General features: G+C 38.9%; 1 protein-coding gene across 13 annotated transcripts in view; it reads right to left on the bottom strand.

Moving 5' to 3' along the window:
* JAK2 (Janus kinase 2) overlaps nucleotides 1-17891 on the bottom strand; it is a 159146-nt gene that overhangs the window by 24490 nt on the left and 116765 nt on the right. For all 13 annotated transcript variants that reach the window (XM_073345260.1, XM_073345264.1, XM_073345267.1 and 10 more), the window contains 9 exons: nucleotides 17185-17323; nucleotides 15323-15474; nucleotides 14424-14574; nucleotides 13490-13626; nucleotides 12276-12465; nucleotides 9030-9154; nucleotides 3824-3996; nucleotides 2323-2440; nucleotides 600-713 (listed from right to left, as the gene is read on the bottom strand). In XM_073345260.1, the coding sequence (XP_073201361.1) occupies nucleotides 600-713; nucleotides 2323-2440; nucleotides 3824-3996; nucleotides 9030-9154; nucleotides 12276-12465; nucleotides 13490-13626; nucleotides 14424-14574; nucleotides 15323-15474; nucleotides 17185-17323 (1299 nt within the window). The remainder of the gene's footprint in view (nucleotides 1-599; nucleotides 714-2322; nucleotides 2441-3823; nucleotides 3997-9029; nucleotides 9155-12275; nucleotides 12466-13489; nucleotides 13627-14423; nucleotides 14575-15322; nucleotides 15475-17184; nucleotides 17324-17891) is intronic.

Genomic DNA, 17891 nt, shown 5'->3' with positions numbered 1-17891 from the left:
GTTAAAGTCACAAGAGTCACGAAATGCAAAGTTTAATGATACTGTTTAAATCTTAACTAGGATGCTAATAATATGTAGTATTATCTAGTCCTATTTTTCAGGTTACAATAGGTAGCTTAATGTGTTACCATTTATGACCACTAGAACTTCTGCATTTCTTGACTTTGAGATTTAAATTTTTCAGTTTGACGGTTGCATTAATAGTTTTTCCCTTTATTATTACAAGATGCCAGCCAGATGCATTAATAGACTGAACTGTTAGTCTCCCAAGCGCCTTATTAAATTTGCAGTTCTGAACTCAAGTCTGCTGGTGCACCTATTGTGATAGATCACAGGTGATCCAGAGATATTCAGCAACATTTTTACATCTAGGTTATTGATGGATTGCCATACTAAGAAGCAGGACAGAATGTTTGATAATTCCTTGGTCTTATAACTACCACAAAATACTGGCACAATGTTCTACTGTGTTTGACTATGCATTCTGAGTAACTGATGTAGCTTCAATAACCCATGCATAACAGAACACAGAGCTTATAGTTACTATATATTCACGCTGGCTGATCCAACATTAAGACAAAAAAAATTAACTGTAATACCTCATCAGGACATCCATCTGGTCTTGGCAGCCGTCCATTGTTCTTTAAAAGCTCTATCAAATGGAATACAATCATCTGCCCTTGTTTATCATTACCAATCATGCGCATGAATTCCTGAAACACAAAGCCAACTTTTAGTCATGTAAAAACAAATTATACTTTGTACCACTTTGAAATGATTTTTTTTTAAAAAAAATCTATGACCAATAGAGTTAAGGATTCTAAGAAGGAAATCTTTAAATATATCAGGAACAAGTAAAGTCATTGCAATGGACTAAGTCTGAAACTAGACAGGGGTAGTAATTATGATGCAGATAAGGCAGAAATATTCAATAAATATTTCTGTTCTGTATTCAGAAAGAACCAGGATGATGTTTTCATATCTTAGAGTGACAATGAAATACTTTTTATTCCATCAGTAACTAGGGATGATATTAAACAGCAACTATTTAAAGTTAAACATTTTTAAATTTAAAGACAGTGTGCAGCCAAGAGTTTTGGCTGAGGATCTCTCTGAAGGATTAATGTTATATTTTAACAAATATTGGAACACCGGAGAAGTTCCAGAGGACTGGAAGATGGTTAATGTCATGCTGATATTTAAATAAGGTAAAACAGGATGACTAAGGTCATTATAGGCTAGTTAGCTTGACATCAACCCCAAGCAAAATCATGGAAAGGCTCATATGGGACATAATCAGTAAAGAATTTAAAGGATAGTAGCATAATTAATGACAGTCAACATGATTTTGCAGAAAATAGGTCTCGTCAAACACATCTAACAGTTTTTTGACTAAATCACGTGGTTGTTAAAGGTAAATGTGTTGACATAACAGACAAACTTCTGTAAGGCATCTGGTTTAGTTGTGCATGATGTTCTGACAAAAAATTAGTACTACACAAAATCAACGTAGCCTAAATAAATGGATTAAAAGCTGGTTAACTGATAGACTGCAAAAATTAATTGTAAATGGGGAACTAATCCAAGAGAGGAGTTTTTGGTGGGCTCCTATAGGGATCTGTGCGCAGCCCACTGCTATTTAATCTCTTTATTGATGATTGAAAGAAAATATAAAATTATTGCTGGTAAAATTTGTAGATGACACAAAAGTTGGGGAATGGGTAAATAATGATGGGGACAGTTATACATCCAACCTGGATTGCTTGGTAAGGTGGACTCATGTGAACACCATATATTTTAAACACAACCAAACATAAGGTCATACCATCTAGAAACAAAGAATACAGGTCATATTTATAAGATGAGGTACTGTATCATGGAAAGCAGTGACTCTGAAAAAGGATTTAAGGGGTCATGGTAGGCAACCAATGGAACATGAGCTCCCAGTGTAATGCTGTAGCTAAGAAGGGTCTTAGAAATAGTTGCAAACAGCATTAAGATGTGTCAGTCATACTTGAGGCTTTAGTATGGGAAAGTCTGACATCTGAGTATTTTAAAACTGTTTCATACAGTTATGAACCCTAGTATTGCTACAGCTTTTACAGATGTCAGATAATTTTTTACTCCTAATTAACATTTTATGCCTTGGTACTAGTGGTTTTCCGTATCTTTCATCCTATAACTGTATGCTGTGCTACGAAAATCCAATTCTCAGCATAAAAGGAACAGTAAATAACTATAGATTTAGATCTATGTACGGTCTAAATCTTTAGTTAAGATCAAGAGAGAAGGCACTCCAGAAACCTGTAACTATGCACTGACCGCTGGAGGGCTTTTGCTCTTTTCAATATATGTGAAGAGTTCATACAGGACCACTCCAAAGCTCCACACGTCAGAGGCCACAGAAAACTTGCTCTCGGTCAGCGATTCTGGAGCATACCTGTATCAAAAAGTCATGGGAATCAGCAGCAAAGTTAATATGGAAGGGAAAAAGGGATGTTATTCTGCACCTTTCTTATTTTTAGGATTAAGGCATCTTAATTTGATAAACCTAAAACATGTCATAAGAAAATCTACTTATTACATGTTTACAGACATGAATACCTCTGCATTTTATTACATTACCATCACTTGAATCTATACTTTATTTTACTTTTTAAAAAAATATTTAAATCTTCCTGATTTCTGTTTCTACAGCGGTGTACTCAGAACAGTTTATCATAACTGCCTTACTTATACAATATGATGAACAATACAAAAAACCCTCTCGTGTGAAGAACCTGACCCAAAGCCCATTCAAGTCAATGAGTGTCTTTCCATCAACAACATTGTGCTTTGGCTCATGCCAACTGACTGTGTTCTCGTATAAGCCCTCCTGTCCCAGTACTCAAGAATCTAATATCTATGTATGTTGAACACTATATTCTCAACTCTCTTCTTTAGAGTATAACATTTCTAGAGTGCTTAAAGCGGACAAGTACTGCTCATGTAAATAGCATGCACTCTGCTCCCGAATACAAGTAAATTAAGCTCTTTCACATAAACATGCATCTATTTTAGGATCTCCTATGGTCCCCAGCTCCATAGTATTGTAATGTCTACACAGAGTCTTCTCTTTTCCCTTCCCTAGTTAAAAGGAGAGACTGCTTCTAGATTTTTTTTTTAAGCATCTGCTTATTACAGAAAAGTGTTATCAAAGAGGAGGATTTTGCGGCGTGTCCTGAAGACTCTGGATGATTTGGACCTACTCTGGAAACTCATCCCTCACCTGAACTTTACCTTCTACTCTCACCATCCAGGGAGAAACTCTGCTGAATGTGGTCAGAAGACATGGACCTTGGTATGCAAGAGGCTGTCTAAGATATCAGGCAGGCAGATGTGAATGATCAACCTACAGGTACCTCAAAGGCTGAAAACTTTAAAGCCATGCGAGAACTTCTATCTGGTTATATACAAGAAGTGCAAATCCAGGAGGGAGAGTCCACTGAGACAGGTTACTTTGGAGAATACTCTTCACATTTCTTTAAAACTTCTCAACCTTTCAGCACCTTTGCTGATAATATTAGAGAATTTTTAAAAAAAACAGCTGGAATACACAGATAATTATTAATTTCATGAGAGCAGCTTGAAAACATCCACATTTACAGATTTCTATACAGTATCTAAAATCCTGTACGTGACTTTTTATGCGGAGCCACAGCTACGGACTTTGGCTTTTAGACTCCACAATAAGCAAAAATATTAGCATATTTCAGTGCAATAAAATCCAGCTCTCTGCACTACAAACACCCGGTCTTGTTTCATGAAGCAAATGGAAACTCACCAAAATATAGGGCTTTCTCCAGGCTCTTTTACTTTGTAGTATTCTTTGTCTTGTGGCAGGACTTTTGTCAGTCCAAAGTCCCCAATTTTAACTCTGTTCTCATTCTCCACTAAGATGTTTCTCGTTGCTAGATCCCGGTGAATGTATCTTTTTGTGCCCAGATACTCCATGCCCTAAGTGTAAAGATAATACACAAATTAAATAATTGTTATTAAAATTCAATAGAGATAAAGGGCCAAATTTAGCACTGGCATAAGTGGCTGTAATTTCATCAACTTAAATGCAATCTTATTTGTCTATGGCAGTGGTGAATTTGGTTCAGAGTTTAAACCAAATACAGGAATAATAGCAACCTTTTTTGTCTGAATGCCTATCTTTTTTGGAGAGAGCTTCTTAATGCTTCAAGGTGCAGTAAACTTCCTTAGCCGAGGGGAGCTGGATTGGACCCTCCTCTGAGCCCATCAACATTACTCCTAGCTTACTGAGAAGGGCAACTCCTGTATCTCCCTCTCCAGGCCAAACATGCTGTGCTGGCAGACCTGCAGCCATTAGCCCAGGGAGAATGAAAGCCAGGTTACGTTTCTTGCACCGTAACACGAAGTGCCAACCAAGCCAGCCCTGTTTGACTGCCAATCTTGGCTCTGCTTCCCCTTCTCTCCTTTGCTTGCTCTACCCAGCTCTATTTCATCATCCTTTTTGATCCCTACAACCTGTGTGATCTTCCTCGCGCCCCCACCAGCACTCACCCTCACAAACATTCACTCTCATACTCTGAGTAGGGACAACTTATGACCAGCACTGCATTGAAGACGACCTCCTTTCTGCTGTTTCTGCTCCCCAGATGTCAAACATCCTACAGGAGCAAGCAGTTTGGCTATGGTGACTATTCCTTTTGTCACAGCTGAAATAGGAGAGGGGGGAACATGGGCATAGTTCAGAGGGAGGATGGGTGAGCATTGCCCCTCCACCCCAACTGCAAGCCTCAGACACACGCATAATTTGCCCCTCCACTCATAGCCCCATTGGCCTGACTAAAAATGCCCCCCCAAAAAATACAGAAGTCAAACTATGCCTATGCGATGGGAACCAGCTATAGTCTTTTATGGTAACTAAAGAGAAAATCCTGTTTGGGCAGCTGTACCTGGTGGGAAGGAGTCGACACAGCACAGTGTGGTTTAGAAGCTGACCAATTCCAATGTATAACAGTTTGGAAACATTAAGCAAGCCAGCTGTTCAATGACTCCACATGAATCCTTTCCTTTCCTTCAATGCATCTAAAAACCAGCAAGTGTTGTTCATCGAAATTCTGGCTGCTGACCAAACTTTTTGGCATAAAATTTTTCCTTGCCATTGCAGGGGCCTCTCTGCCTGTGGCACATAATACTCCTGTGGGCTGTAATACTTTTGTCTAATCTTGGTTGTTGGGTGTAATATGTGGGTGCTGAGCGGTGCTGGAGGTGTGTGATATGCAGGAAGTCAGACTAGATGATCTGGTGGTCCCTTCTGGCCTTAACGGTAGGACTCTAAAAAACTAAACCTATGGTGCAAGAGGAATAACGTTTTGAGGATGAGCACCTCAGAGGTAGCAGGTCCAGGGCCAGATTTACACCTTATGCGCCCCAGACTTCTGTCAATCTTTTTGAACAGATTTTTCCTCATTTTCTTTATACCACTAGATGGCACCATTGTGTGTCAATACTTTGCTGTGATGCCCTCAGATGCAAGCTCTTAATGCCTCTCTGTGGATGGCACATTAACAATGTTAGAGCAGCACTTTTGCCCTAAAAATCCATATATGCCCCTTCCATGACATGCCTAGTTTCCATCACAAGACCTGACATCGCTCTCAAATCCAGGCTTCTTCCATGGCTGTCCTGATTCCTCAGTTGGGCCACTGGACTGGGAAACTGGTATGGTTTCAGAATACCACCTTTGGCGCTATTTCCCTATGTTTCAGACACTGTAAATGGAAATGCTATCCTCCTCTACCTCTAAGCTTTCAGCTGAAAACAACCCCATGGTTTATAATTTATAAAATGCACAAGAGATTGATTTATTTGAATCAGAGCTGTCATAAGGGCCTATTATTTATTTGCCATGTAACACCACATGGTATATATTTGTCCAACCGTATGTCCCTTTTATTTCCATTAATTTTAATGGGAGTCATGCACATATTGAGAGGAAAGCATGGGCGGCAGTATATTACTCTGCCAAAGGGAACCTGAATCCAATGTCTCCACTATTTTTTAGCTTCCCTCAAGACAGAAAGCATCTAGAAAAAAAATATGTCATTGGTGACAAGATCCAGCATTATATAAATCCATTGAAATTTCAGCAGGAAATAAACAGAAAAGGACAAGGAGATGCAGTTTTGAAAACTCAAGACCAACGTTTACAAAAAATGAAATAACTCCTTGGATCTCTTAATGGAATACACTTTTAGACCAAAAGAACAGATGCATAAATGAAAACAGCAGGTACAAAATCTCACCCCAGAACAGTAACTTTGCCTACAGTGATTAGCTCCAATCTTTTTCCTAATTAGAAGACAGAGTCAGTAAAGTAAGATTTCTGTGGCATCTATCTCAACAACATGTTTTAGTCAGAGCCAGCTTCTGTATTCTGGCCAGGGCTTCAAAATAATTTGTGCCACCACTCTCCACCCCCGAAACATCCACGACCATAATACCCATGAGCCAAAGGGCTGCCTTTAAGAGCTGAGGAAGGGTTAGAGAGAATTCTCAGATACATTCCAAAGTTTAACTCATTTTACGTAAAAAGCATGCGTGTGGGTGAATCTATAGGTCCCACCAGCTTCCTGCTGCAGAAGTGGAGCCTTGACCCCAAGTGCTTGTTCTTTTCAACCTAATAATTGTCTTATATCAGCTATATTTGCAAAGTTCTCTCTGCAAGAGAACTGGCTAGAAGTTTAATTTAATTAAAAAAAAAAAAAAAAGAAAAAGCAAAGATTCTCCTTTACATTTCTAGTTGCCCCCAAATCCAAGGGGCTCATAGCTGGCCTTTGTAGGGCCTGACAGGCCAGTTTTGACTGCAATGCTACTGTGTACATCATTTGTTGCTTGCTCAATCTGGACTCTTGAAGAGTTTAAATTAAATTTAAGTATAAAGGAAAAATATTCAGACTTCAAAAAACGACAAATGGCTCCAAAGCTAGTTCAGGAGACAGCAAAAGTGTATCAAGAACTTCCCAAAGCAGGATCCAGAGGCGGGAAACTCACCCAGGGTCAGTCCCCTCCCTGTTCCGGTACCTCGCAGCACTTTGCAGAACTGCACACAGATTCCTACACTTTGCCACCACACAACTAGCTCCTGATGCACTAACTGGCACCTATAGAAGCATCCTCATTAGTTACAAGAAGAGCTGCCTCTGGGAGTGCTGATTTTCATAGCAGAGGACTTGTAAAGTGTCAACTACAAGCCATGGGGCTTAGGAAATAACGGGATGGAGAAAAGGGAGTGACAGAAGAGATGGCAGGGGAGCAAAGAAACATGGCTTAAAATATTGATGTGAGAAAAGATCAGAAAAGGGGGAGGAATTTACATTTAAATCACTGATGTGGGGAAGAAAGACTTTTAAAAAGTCTTCTTTAAAAAAATCAATAGGAAGAAATGTGGAGCAAAAAAATAAGGGGAGATTTTAAAATGTCAAAAAACTCAAAGACAGAAAGAGGCAGAAGAAGAGAGGGGGGAAAGAGGGCTCATGAAGAGGAAGATATGAGGATTTCTCCCATCCCATATTTCATGGCCATAGCATGGTACAGTATTTCAGACAGTAACTACTTAGTGTCTCAGTAGTTCAAAGCTGAATATATTTACCAAACAAAGTAACAACTACAAAAAAATCCTCTCAAAAGGAGTGACTTCAAAGAGTCTTTTGAACAACCTTAAGGCCTCTTCCTGTTACTGAACAGAAAAGTTCAGAGCAACAACAAAATCCTGCAGGTAAGAATAAAAAAGTGAAACTGACATTTAACCATAGCTAAATCTGCAGGAGTACAACTGGTGGCATAGTACTCACAGCTAAAAACTAGTCACAGAAGAATCTGGATGCATATATAGGAACATTCACATACACTACAATTCTTATACAAGTTTACGGTTTTGTTCCATTTAGATGTTGAAAAGATTAACTTGTTTTAGCCTTTGGCCAAAAATAAAATAAAATAAAATAAAAGGTTTTGGGGTTTTTTATTTTTTTAAGAAGGAATTCTAAAATGTTTAATGAAAAGGTCAGAATTTTACAAAAATCCTGGATATTTGGTGAAATTTGAAATGTCTACAGTTTCTCCTGTGCTGAACACAATAGGTAGGGAAGCTATATTATGTATAACCCGCCTCATGAAGGAGACCAGATGAGGACATCCAAAATGTTGGATGCCTATTTGGTTCTCAGGATTTCAAAACTCATATTACATCAATACCAAGCAACAAGGCAAGCAACACAAATATTGCAATTTTGGGTATTTCTAGCAGGATTCTGGCTTCTGTGCCTGGGTCTCAGGAAAACACAGCACATGCTTCTTTGCTTTTAGTGAAAAAGCATCCAGTAGAAGGCTAACACTGTGTAAATATAAAATCTTTGATTGTTTTATTATCGGTTGTGGTAATGGTACTATTATAGTTGAACAACCAGATCTTGAAAAATCTGCTAGCCCACGATGAATAGAAACCATACCTAGGTGTCATCAGCTTCTGGAAAATCTAATCTAAGCTTTTATTTTAAAAAAAAATTCTAGCCCTTATGGCTGCAAAGATATCCTTATGGCTTCAAACACAAATTAAGTGGAAGTGATGGCATGCTGTCTGTCTGAGTTAGGAAACAGACAAGCTTCAGTGCCTCTGTTGCTGCTCACATCTTTATCAACTAAAGAGTATACTGGCATGTACTACAGAATGCTTTACTTTCACACAGTAAGAAGCACATAACACCAATATCTAAGAGGACATTTGACCAACTTGCTTAGAATAAGCAAAAAGGTGATTAGTTTTCAGAGATGTGGTGGTCACCCTTTGAGAAGTAGGACATCTAGTTACTCCCTACTCACAAACCAGTGTTGACAATGAAAACAAACATTCATTTGCTGAATCAGGCATTTCTAATCAATAAACATTCTTTAGGGGTAAGCATTGCTAACAGACGGCAGGTATGTACATTGTAAACAGCATCAAAAGGTTTCCTTACCTTGCATATCTGAGACGTATACTGCAGAAGTTTCTTGTGATCCAGCCTCTCCTTGTGTTTCTGGATATAGTCTCGCAAACTTCCATACGGTAAATATTCCATTATTAATCTCAGATTTCTACGACCTTTTTAAATACATACAAAATGTAAGGTTCTATTTTTGTCATTTCTTAATACAAATAATTATATACGTCTGCAAATAAATTTACTAGCAAACAGTGCTGAAAATATTTAAATATTTCACCCTGGAGGCTCTTCTATTCTTGCTCCATCAGAACATGTGTAGTTCCTTTCCTTACGTAAGTGAGTGACTAGAACAGTCTTACATAGCCTGTGTCACACCACATTCTTACTCTGTATGGAAGTAAGATGGATAGATTTGCAGTTTTAACCTTGGCCGCATCTGCACTACATGTACCACCATGGTTTTGTAACGAGGTCATGACACCCTCCTCCTCTGACCTAGTTACAATAAACACAAAGTTGAACTATGTCCACAGAGCAGAACATAACACAGTTTTGTGTCAGACATCTTTGCACGTTCATACTATCACAATGCCCAGCCATGTTTGTATCAGTGCATCCTGAGAAATCTGGAGTTATGGCACATCTCAGCAGGGAATACAAAGTCAGGAGGTCATACACAGAGTGCCACAAACAGCACATGGGGCAAGACACCCCATAGAGCTAGAAAGAAGTAGGAGTAACAATCCAGTTACATGGGTATGCGCAGGGATCTCAGCCACACAGCAAATAAAGCTTCAATTTTGCAATGGACAATGCACGAGCATACCACTGTATCCATGCAGAACTGAGGTGAAGTCAATAGGAAAGAGTATCATGTTAATGAACACAATATTAAACACATACTTGTCCCTGTCTACATGTTTAAAATCATATTAGTAAACACCATGTATTTTTCCAGTGTAGAGAAAGGACTTCTAAAATGTGATCAATGTTTTATTTTGCAGTGCCAAAGTGACAAGAATGCACAACGAACTGAGCAAAACACATGGATTGTGTGTGGTGTGTTTGTACACATTGTCTTCTATGAATACCTAGACATCCTCTCTCACTCAAACCTCAAACTTTCACAGCTGGATACTTTTCTAGTAAAGCAAATAAATATACAAACAGATGCATCCAACCTAGAGCAAACTAATGACTCCATAATTGAAGAAACAGTTACAGGACCGATGGAGAATTCTCTGTTAGTTTACCAGCAATTTTTAACCAGAAATACTCAAGTGCCTTATCTAGAGTACGTCTTAAATAGCACAAGATTCTACAATAAATTCTGCTAAGCCCAAAACACTGACAATGCAACAGATTTAGGCCTTTTTAAAGAGGCTTCACAGCAGACAATTTTTCTCCAACTATTTTCTAATGAAGAAGCATAATGAGGGTTGATCAGTCTCTCAGTTTTACTATGTCCCATAACATATCAGTTGTGAAATAAATGGCAAGAACACATAGACTAAAATGAAACACTACTTCATATAGCATAGATTCAGCCCGTTGAATTCACTGTCACAGGTGGACACTGAGTTAAATATTGTACCTGGATCACTGAATGAATATTAATGCCCTCTGTGGTTCACAAACTGAGAGTGCCATACTGGCTCAGTTCATTTGTTCATGAAGTATATACTACCTTGCTCTAGCATCAGGCAATATCTGTTGCTTCACAAGAAGATAAACAAATCTCAACACTAATGATACACCTACCCACTAGTATGCAGCGCTGTGTGGTGGTGGTGGGGGTGGGGTGGGGGTGGGGGGGCAGGGGATTCCTTCCTGAGCACAGCAGGCTATCATCATCTTTTAGGAAAAGTTTACTAATCGGTTTCTCTCAAGAGAACAAAGACCTCCTTTGCAGGGTAGAATGAGAGGCCACAGACAAGCTCAACAAAAATGTTCAAAGTCTGTAGGCCCTGGGGAAAAAAATTACTCCAATGAGGCAGCAAGTGAGAGCAAATCTACTAAAATCCACCTAATCCTGGTTTTGATTAGAGAAAGGAGTGAGAGAAGTTATGCAGCAATTTAGTCCTGCTGTCTCTGAAATCAGAATTTATAAAGGCAATCTTCTCCCACATTTTCATTTACCTAAAATAAATCAAATTGTTATCGCACTGTAATAGGACATAATCACAGAAGTGCATTTAAACTTTTCTTTAATCACTGAACATATTTTTAATTAAATACCGTGTCAGTGAATGCTTAGTAATTGTCCTTTAGCCTGCCCAGCAATGTGCATTTATCTACTTAAACCCACATTAACATAAATGCAAATTTGTGTATTTACACTCAGCTACTGCTGCAAGTTAAGCGCTGAGTCCCAGCCACAATATTTACTTAAAATACATGTGAAGGTGAAGTGGAAATGCTTATTTCTGAAGCAAGAGACTATTAGTATGTCCAAAGTTATATCTGATTCATGCTTTAACTAGCACCCCCAACACAAAACAGAAATTAGTCTTTTAAAGTTCCATCTCGTTACACAGGTGAAGATGGTAGCTGCCGTCAAGTTGGTCAGCAATGTTAACAGCTTGAAAAGCTTCATTTTGGTTTGAAAACAAGGTTTTTTAAAGCAAAGACCATGGGTGAAATCCTGACGCTACCGATGAGAATGGCAAAACTCCCACTGATTTCAACAGAGCCAAGATTTCACTCCATGACTTTAAAGCTTCTAACACACTCCCTGGCTATTCTCCTCTCATAAAGGAAGTCCATGAAGTGGTGAGTTTCACTCTGCTGAGACACGGCAGTGAGTCAAAAACAAAAAGTTGAAGAAATATTTAGGTTCCCCAACATTTTTATGGAACTATTGATGACTTTCTACACAGATTTTTGTCTGTACTTTACAGTGTGATTAGTTGCAAATAGTTACAATTTTTACTTTTAAAGAAGTTATCAGAGAATAGTCATCTATAACTGCAACAGATTAACTAGATGAAATTGTGTCCATTTGGCATAATGAAGCACTATATGATGGACACTGATTCTTTTGCTATGCCATCTATAAAAGCTCTGATAAAGTCAGGAAATGTATCCCAACAACATGAAAACATTTAATGGAGTTCTGGCTTTGTATTGATTAATAAGCAGTGTGAGCAAGGACGGACAAACACCTGTTAGGCATGGTCTAGATAATACTTAGTCCTGCCTTGAGTGCAGGGGCCTGGACTAGATGACCCCTTGATGTCCCTTCCAGTTCTATGATTTTATGTTAAATGCTTTACATACCGGCACTGTAGCACACTCCCTTGTACTTAACAATGTTATCGTGCTGCAGGGATTTAAGGATTTCAATTTCCCTTTCAAAATCTCGTAGGTGCTCTTCTGTGCTGTGCTGTAGCTTTTTCACAGCCACTACCTCTCCAGTATTGTCTTGTAGTGGGTCATACCGGCACATCTCGACACTGCCAAAGTTACCCTAGACCAAAACAGAAACGCAAACTAAAAAAGCCCATGTCACAGTCGTTTCCTAATCACCTGTGTAGGACTGCACCAGGATTAAAGTGACCAGATTTTCAAAGTGAAAAACTAGGACACCGGGCTGCCGGGGGGTGGGGGTGGGGGGAAGTATCACAGGGGACAGTTTAGGTGGGATTAGGGGGAGATGTGTTTGGGAAGCAGGTTGAGGAGGTGGGAAGAAGGGGAAAGAGGATATTCAGGATAGTTCAGATACAAAAAAAATAATCAGTTACCATGCCGAAGAGCTTAGGAGCAATTTTAAATGAATCTAAGAGCAGAAAATAAAAATGGAAAAAGATAGGTCTCTCTTGGTGTTAGTAACACACTCCTGAAACATTTAACCGCTCAGTGCCACTAGATTCAGTGCAGAGATTCCATCCCAGAGTTCTCTCCTGTTTAGTGATATCCTACACAGTGACTGACAGGCAAAATCAGGACAGAATGTGCATTGTGCTTATATCTGTCTGAAACCGTGTTTACACAATCTATTCCAGTAACACAAGGGTGCAGTGAAAATAATGTATAAGAAATCACCGGGAGGCAATTGAAAGGTGGGGTTCTTCCAACCACTTAGGGCTTGTCTACACTTGAAACGCTACAGCAGCACAGCTGCGCTGCTGTAGTGCTTCCTTGAAGATGCTATCTACACCAACCGGAGGGGTTTTCCCAGCAGCATCGGTAATTCATCTTCCCAAGAGGCAGTAGCTAGGTTGATGGAAGAACGCTTCTGTCAACCTAGTGCTGTTGACAGGGGGACTTAGGTCAGCTTAACAACACCGCTCAGGGTGTGGATTTTTCACATGCCTGACAGACGTAGTTAAACCGACCTAATTTTTTAGTGCAGACCAGGCCTTAGATTTCAAAACTTCCTTCCAAGTGGCTAATCACCCATTAATGAGAACATGCAGAGTCATCTCGAAGAACCTCAGTTACACCTAAGTAACCTTATTTCTTTCAGCCAATTAGAGTTCAAAGCTTCCTACCTTGCCAAGTTGCTGTAAGAACTTAAGGTGTCTCTCTTCAAATTGCGTTGGGTCCCTGTCTTCAAATGCCCCAGAAAACCCAAGAGCACCAATCCTCATGTTTGGCAACATGTCATTTTCTGTCAATAGCTCATAATCTGGGCAAAAACAAACAAACAAACAAAAAACAAACAAAAAAATGATGAAAGGGCAAATGTTGTCATTTTGCTGACATGCTCCCCTCTCCTCTCAATATTCTATTATGCTCTGGATAGACATAAACAGTGTATTGTACTCAGTTTCCTAAATAAATATTAGATACTATGTTGCTGCCATAAAGAATGACAAACCAGCAAATTGGAGTGACACTCTGGATGCTGCTGGGCCAAAAAAAAAAAAAAAAAAAAAAAGAGAGACTGGTCTTGACAGCTGACTAATAGTGACCCTTCTCTTAAGAATTTTCAAACATGCATTTTTGCAAACCAATCCTTGCTGGTTTAACTATAACACCTACTGTGCAATGGCCCCTTTTCTAGGGGGGGACAACATTCAAAAATCAGAAGGGCATTTGGTAACCAGAGAGTAAGTCTGCAGGAACAGTAGCAAGTTTAGCAGTATTTATCCCAGCACCTGGGAGAAAGTACAAGGATCATTGATATAATGTGCTTCACTAAGAAGCTAGGCGTGCAATCTTGCCAATATATTTGAAATAAATATTTATAATACAATGAAAATGTTTTGGGTGATCCCCCAGTAAAATTCACTTTTAATAGCAAACTGGAAAACAATAAAATATATTCATTATAATTTCTGTTGTTTATATTCTGGTAGTGCCTTGGACCAGGATCCCATTATTCTAGGCATTCTGTGGACACAGAAAAAAAACAACAGCTCCTGCCCCAAAGAGTTCACAATCTTCTACCAAAAATCCATTCCCTTTTCTTCATGAGCTTACCTGGCGTGAACAAGCTGTTAAGATCACGTATAATGGCTCTGAAAGAAAGTCTGAAATCTGGCTCATAATCCATACAGTTGTTTATAAGATTTGCTAGTTCTGTCCAGTTTGGAGCAGGAAGCTGGTGCCTATCTTCATAAAACTGTAACTTCTAGGATTAAAGATATACAAGATGCTTTAGCATATAATAGCATTCTCAGCAGCTTTGTGACAAACATGGTATCTGTGGCAGAACAGCCATTTCTGGTTTAAACGAGAAAGACCAATTTATTTTCTTTGCGCACGTGATTCTGTGCAGCCTAACTAGGATGGAACAGTAAGAAAGTTTTGCCCACCTGTGGGCTGGCTGAGTTCTGTCTCTAGCTGTAAGAGCCTCATTCTGATTATGAGAGAGTGTGGATGAGTCAGAGGGGGCTAGTATCTCAGACGTTTCTCCTTCCAGGTAAGTGTCTATCCAGTGGCTCTGCTAGGAATGTGTTATTAAATGAGCTCATTGAGGGAACTATTGGGAAATTATAGCAGCAGCCGCCACAGGCAAGATTAGGCTTCTGTGATGGGTACAAGTGAGTTTGTATAAAGCTCCAAAAAGGGTTGGGTTTTGTGTTTAGGGGACTCTCCTGATGATTTTCAAGAGAGATGGACTAAATATGCCTGCAGAAAAGACCTGCAATATTACGGAGCAATAATTCTGGAAATTTTTAAAGTTGTATTCTATTTTTGGAGACATTTTTATAACTGTAAACGCTTCTGCATTGGATAATTTGGGGTTGGGACTCTCTGCAAGACCCAATGTGATACTGCACTAAAAAGCATTTTAAGGGTGACTAGAAAGTATAGTCAACAAAGAAACATGGTATTCACAGGTACAGTAACAAACAACGCTACTTGCCAATACTTACTCTGGGAGAATCCAGTGCACCAAGGGGCTTGTCTCCCCCACTGCAGATTTCCCATAAAGTGGTACCAAAACTCCACTTGTCTGTTGCTAAGCTTAGCTGTTTGGGATTTTCAATGCATTCAGGTGGGACCCAGGGTATCCTTTCAAGAAGAACTATGTAATCATGAAAACACAACAGGTCACAAATAATACTGAAGTGTCTACTTTTATCTCCAAATTCTACTTAAACACATTAGAATTAGTAAAAGTTTGAATTTCTACAATTCCCTTATTTTTTTAGAATGAAATACTTCAACTCTTCTCAAGTTCCTGTTCTTCAATAGTAAATGCTAAATGACACACGCACAAATGATGAACTTGTAACTAGGATGAAGTATCATTGCTTCTAATTTTAAAAGTTCATTGACTGTCTTCTCTTTATAGCCCCATGAAGCCAGATCTAAGGAATTTCTACATCGTGTTGCTGCTCTGACATGAATGCCCTTTCCCACTATCAAGGAACAGTAGTTCCCACACAAGATTGAGAGGGTGAAAAATCAGAGGCATACGCTTAGCAGTTTTCAGATGAGGCGCAACATGCTGACTCTGCAACAAGCAGCAGTGTGCACACACAGGAATTCATCTGTTTGAATCTTCATTATTTGATCAAAACTAAAACTGATTGGGGAACAAGCTAAAAGGATACTGTCAGATCAGTTTAGACCCAAGATTTAGGATTTTTGAAATTAAGTTCACAAAAGACTGCCATCAAAAGAAATGTTGCAACTTTTAAAAAATTCAGTGGAAAGTTTATTGGATAACATCACCATCACACTACACTGCTTGCATTCCGAAGGTTGCAGCATCCTGCCACCATATATAAACTATAAAGCCAAATATATGATTAATATATGATTAAAGCCAAAATGAATTAGTCTGTTTTCATCTTCCAAGCTGAACATAGCCCCCCCAGACCCCCCCCCAAAAGTAAACAGTATCAATGAAGACTGGTACCTTAAATTTTAAAAATACTTCCAATTTGAATAATCTAAGGTGTTATTTGTAACACGGCTAAGGAAACCTGTTTAAGAATATATGAATTGTCACCTGACAGTGTCACTTTAAAAAGACAAAAAAGGGGAGAAATCTATCCATCTAATAGTCAATAATCAGATGCATCCACTTGCGCATGTTGTCCTATTACTAATATTTTTACTCCATTTGAAAGCATTTCACAGCTTGTAAAAGTGACAGAACAGCAGCATATTATAGATATATAGGTCATCATTTTCAAGAGTGCAGTGATTCCAGGTGCCCAGCCTGAGATGCATTGGGGATGGTTTTGAAAATCAGGTTTCTGCAGTTTCAAATTGGGCACCTGAAAATCCCTGGTTACTTTTGAAAATGCTGGGCTTTCCATATGTTCTCTAAACTTCTCCACATTACTATAATAAAGCACTTGAATCCTGACCTGCAGTGACTACTAATCCAGCAGTATGCCACAAGTACAGTAGACTGAGTCATGCCACATTACAGCATGGTCAAACATCCCTTTGGAAAAGATGTTTTGTTTAGAACATACAGTAATCTGTGTTGAAATGCCAGTCTTCCTAATGTACCATTTTAACCGGTTCGTATTCTTGTACAGACTTATTTAAAACCAAACAAAACCACCCAGCAGAAAATTTTGACTGTTTCCTATAGCCATTTGTTGATAAGATGCAGTTTTAACTGCTGTCTGGGATGGTGTTTTAGGGACTGGAGAAAGGCTGGAGGAGCTTATATCACAATAAACAGTCAGTACAATGAGAGGTTGGAGGAATAAAAATACAAATATTTTCAATGTTACAAACAATAGCCCAGACAGTTGACTCCAAGACTTACTGTCTTTTGGCAAAACTGTCATGCTGATGCCAGGATCACTAAGCTTGATAAATGGAAGGTTTCCAGACTTCCTATCTTCTTCTCTGATAAGCAAGATATTTTTTGCACATACATTCCCATGAACCAGGCTTTTATCTTCCTGATAAAGACAAATACATTTTTATGTAAATAAACAGGTAAAAACCAGAAGGCATTTAAAAGAAAGTGTTAGTCTAGGAAATTAAACAGATTGCATATGGCAGGCACAAATAAAATGACACCATTAATTCCTCTCCAACTGGTTAGAAAATTTAACTAATGGTTAAATTATGTCCATTATCTATCTAGATTTCTAATTCAGATAGCTTTAATATATGTTCTACAGCTAGGCAGATATCAAATAAGGCCTGAAGTATATTAGTAATTCAAAAAAGGCAGTAGCTTTCACTGGTGGTTAGCTATCAACATTATTAGAAGGTCATTTATATTGAGCATAGGGAGATGGGGGGGGGGGAATGGTAGGCATGATTCCTGGAAGAAGTTATTTTTAAGTTGGGATTTCAAAAAGAGGAGAGAATGGACCACTTGGCAAACAAAACAGGACAAAATAAGAGCTGCTTATGGAGCAGCATGAGAGAAGGAATGACACCAACAGAGTAACAGAGAAGTGAAGAACATAGTCCGGATAGAAGATTTAGAGGAAGGGAGGGAGAAAGTAGAAGAATAGT

This window comes from Lepidochelys kempii, chromosome 5, assembly GCF_965140265.1.
Source record: "Lepidochelys kempii isolate rLepKem1 chromosome 5, rLepKem1.hap2, whole genome shotgun sequence".
Classification (NCBI taxonomy): Eukaryota; Metazoa; Chordata; order Testudines; family Cheloniidae; genus Lepidochelys; species Lepidochelys kempii.
This window is presented reverse-complemented; position numbering and strand designations above follow the sequence as displayed.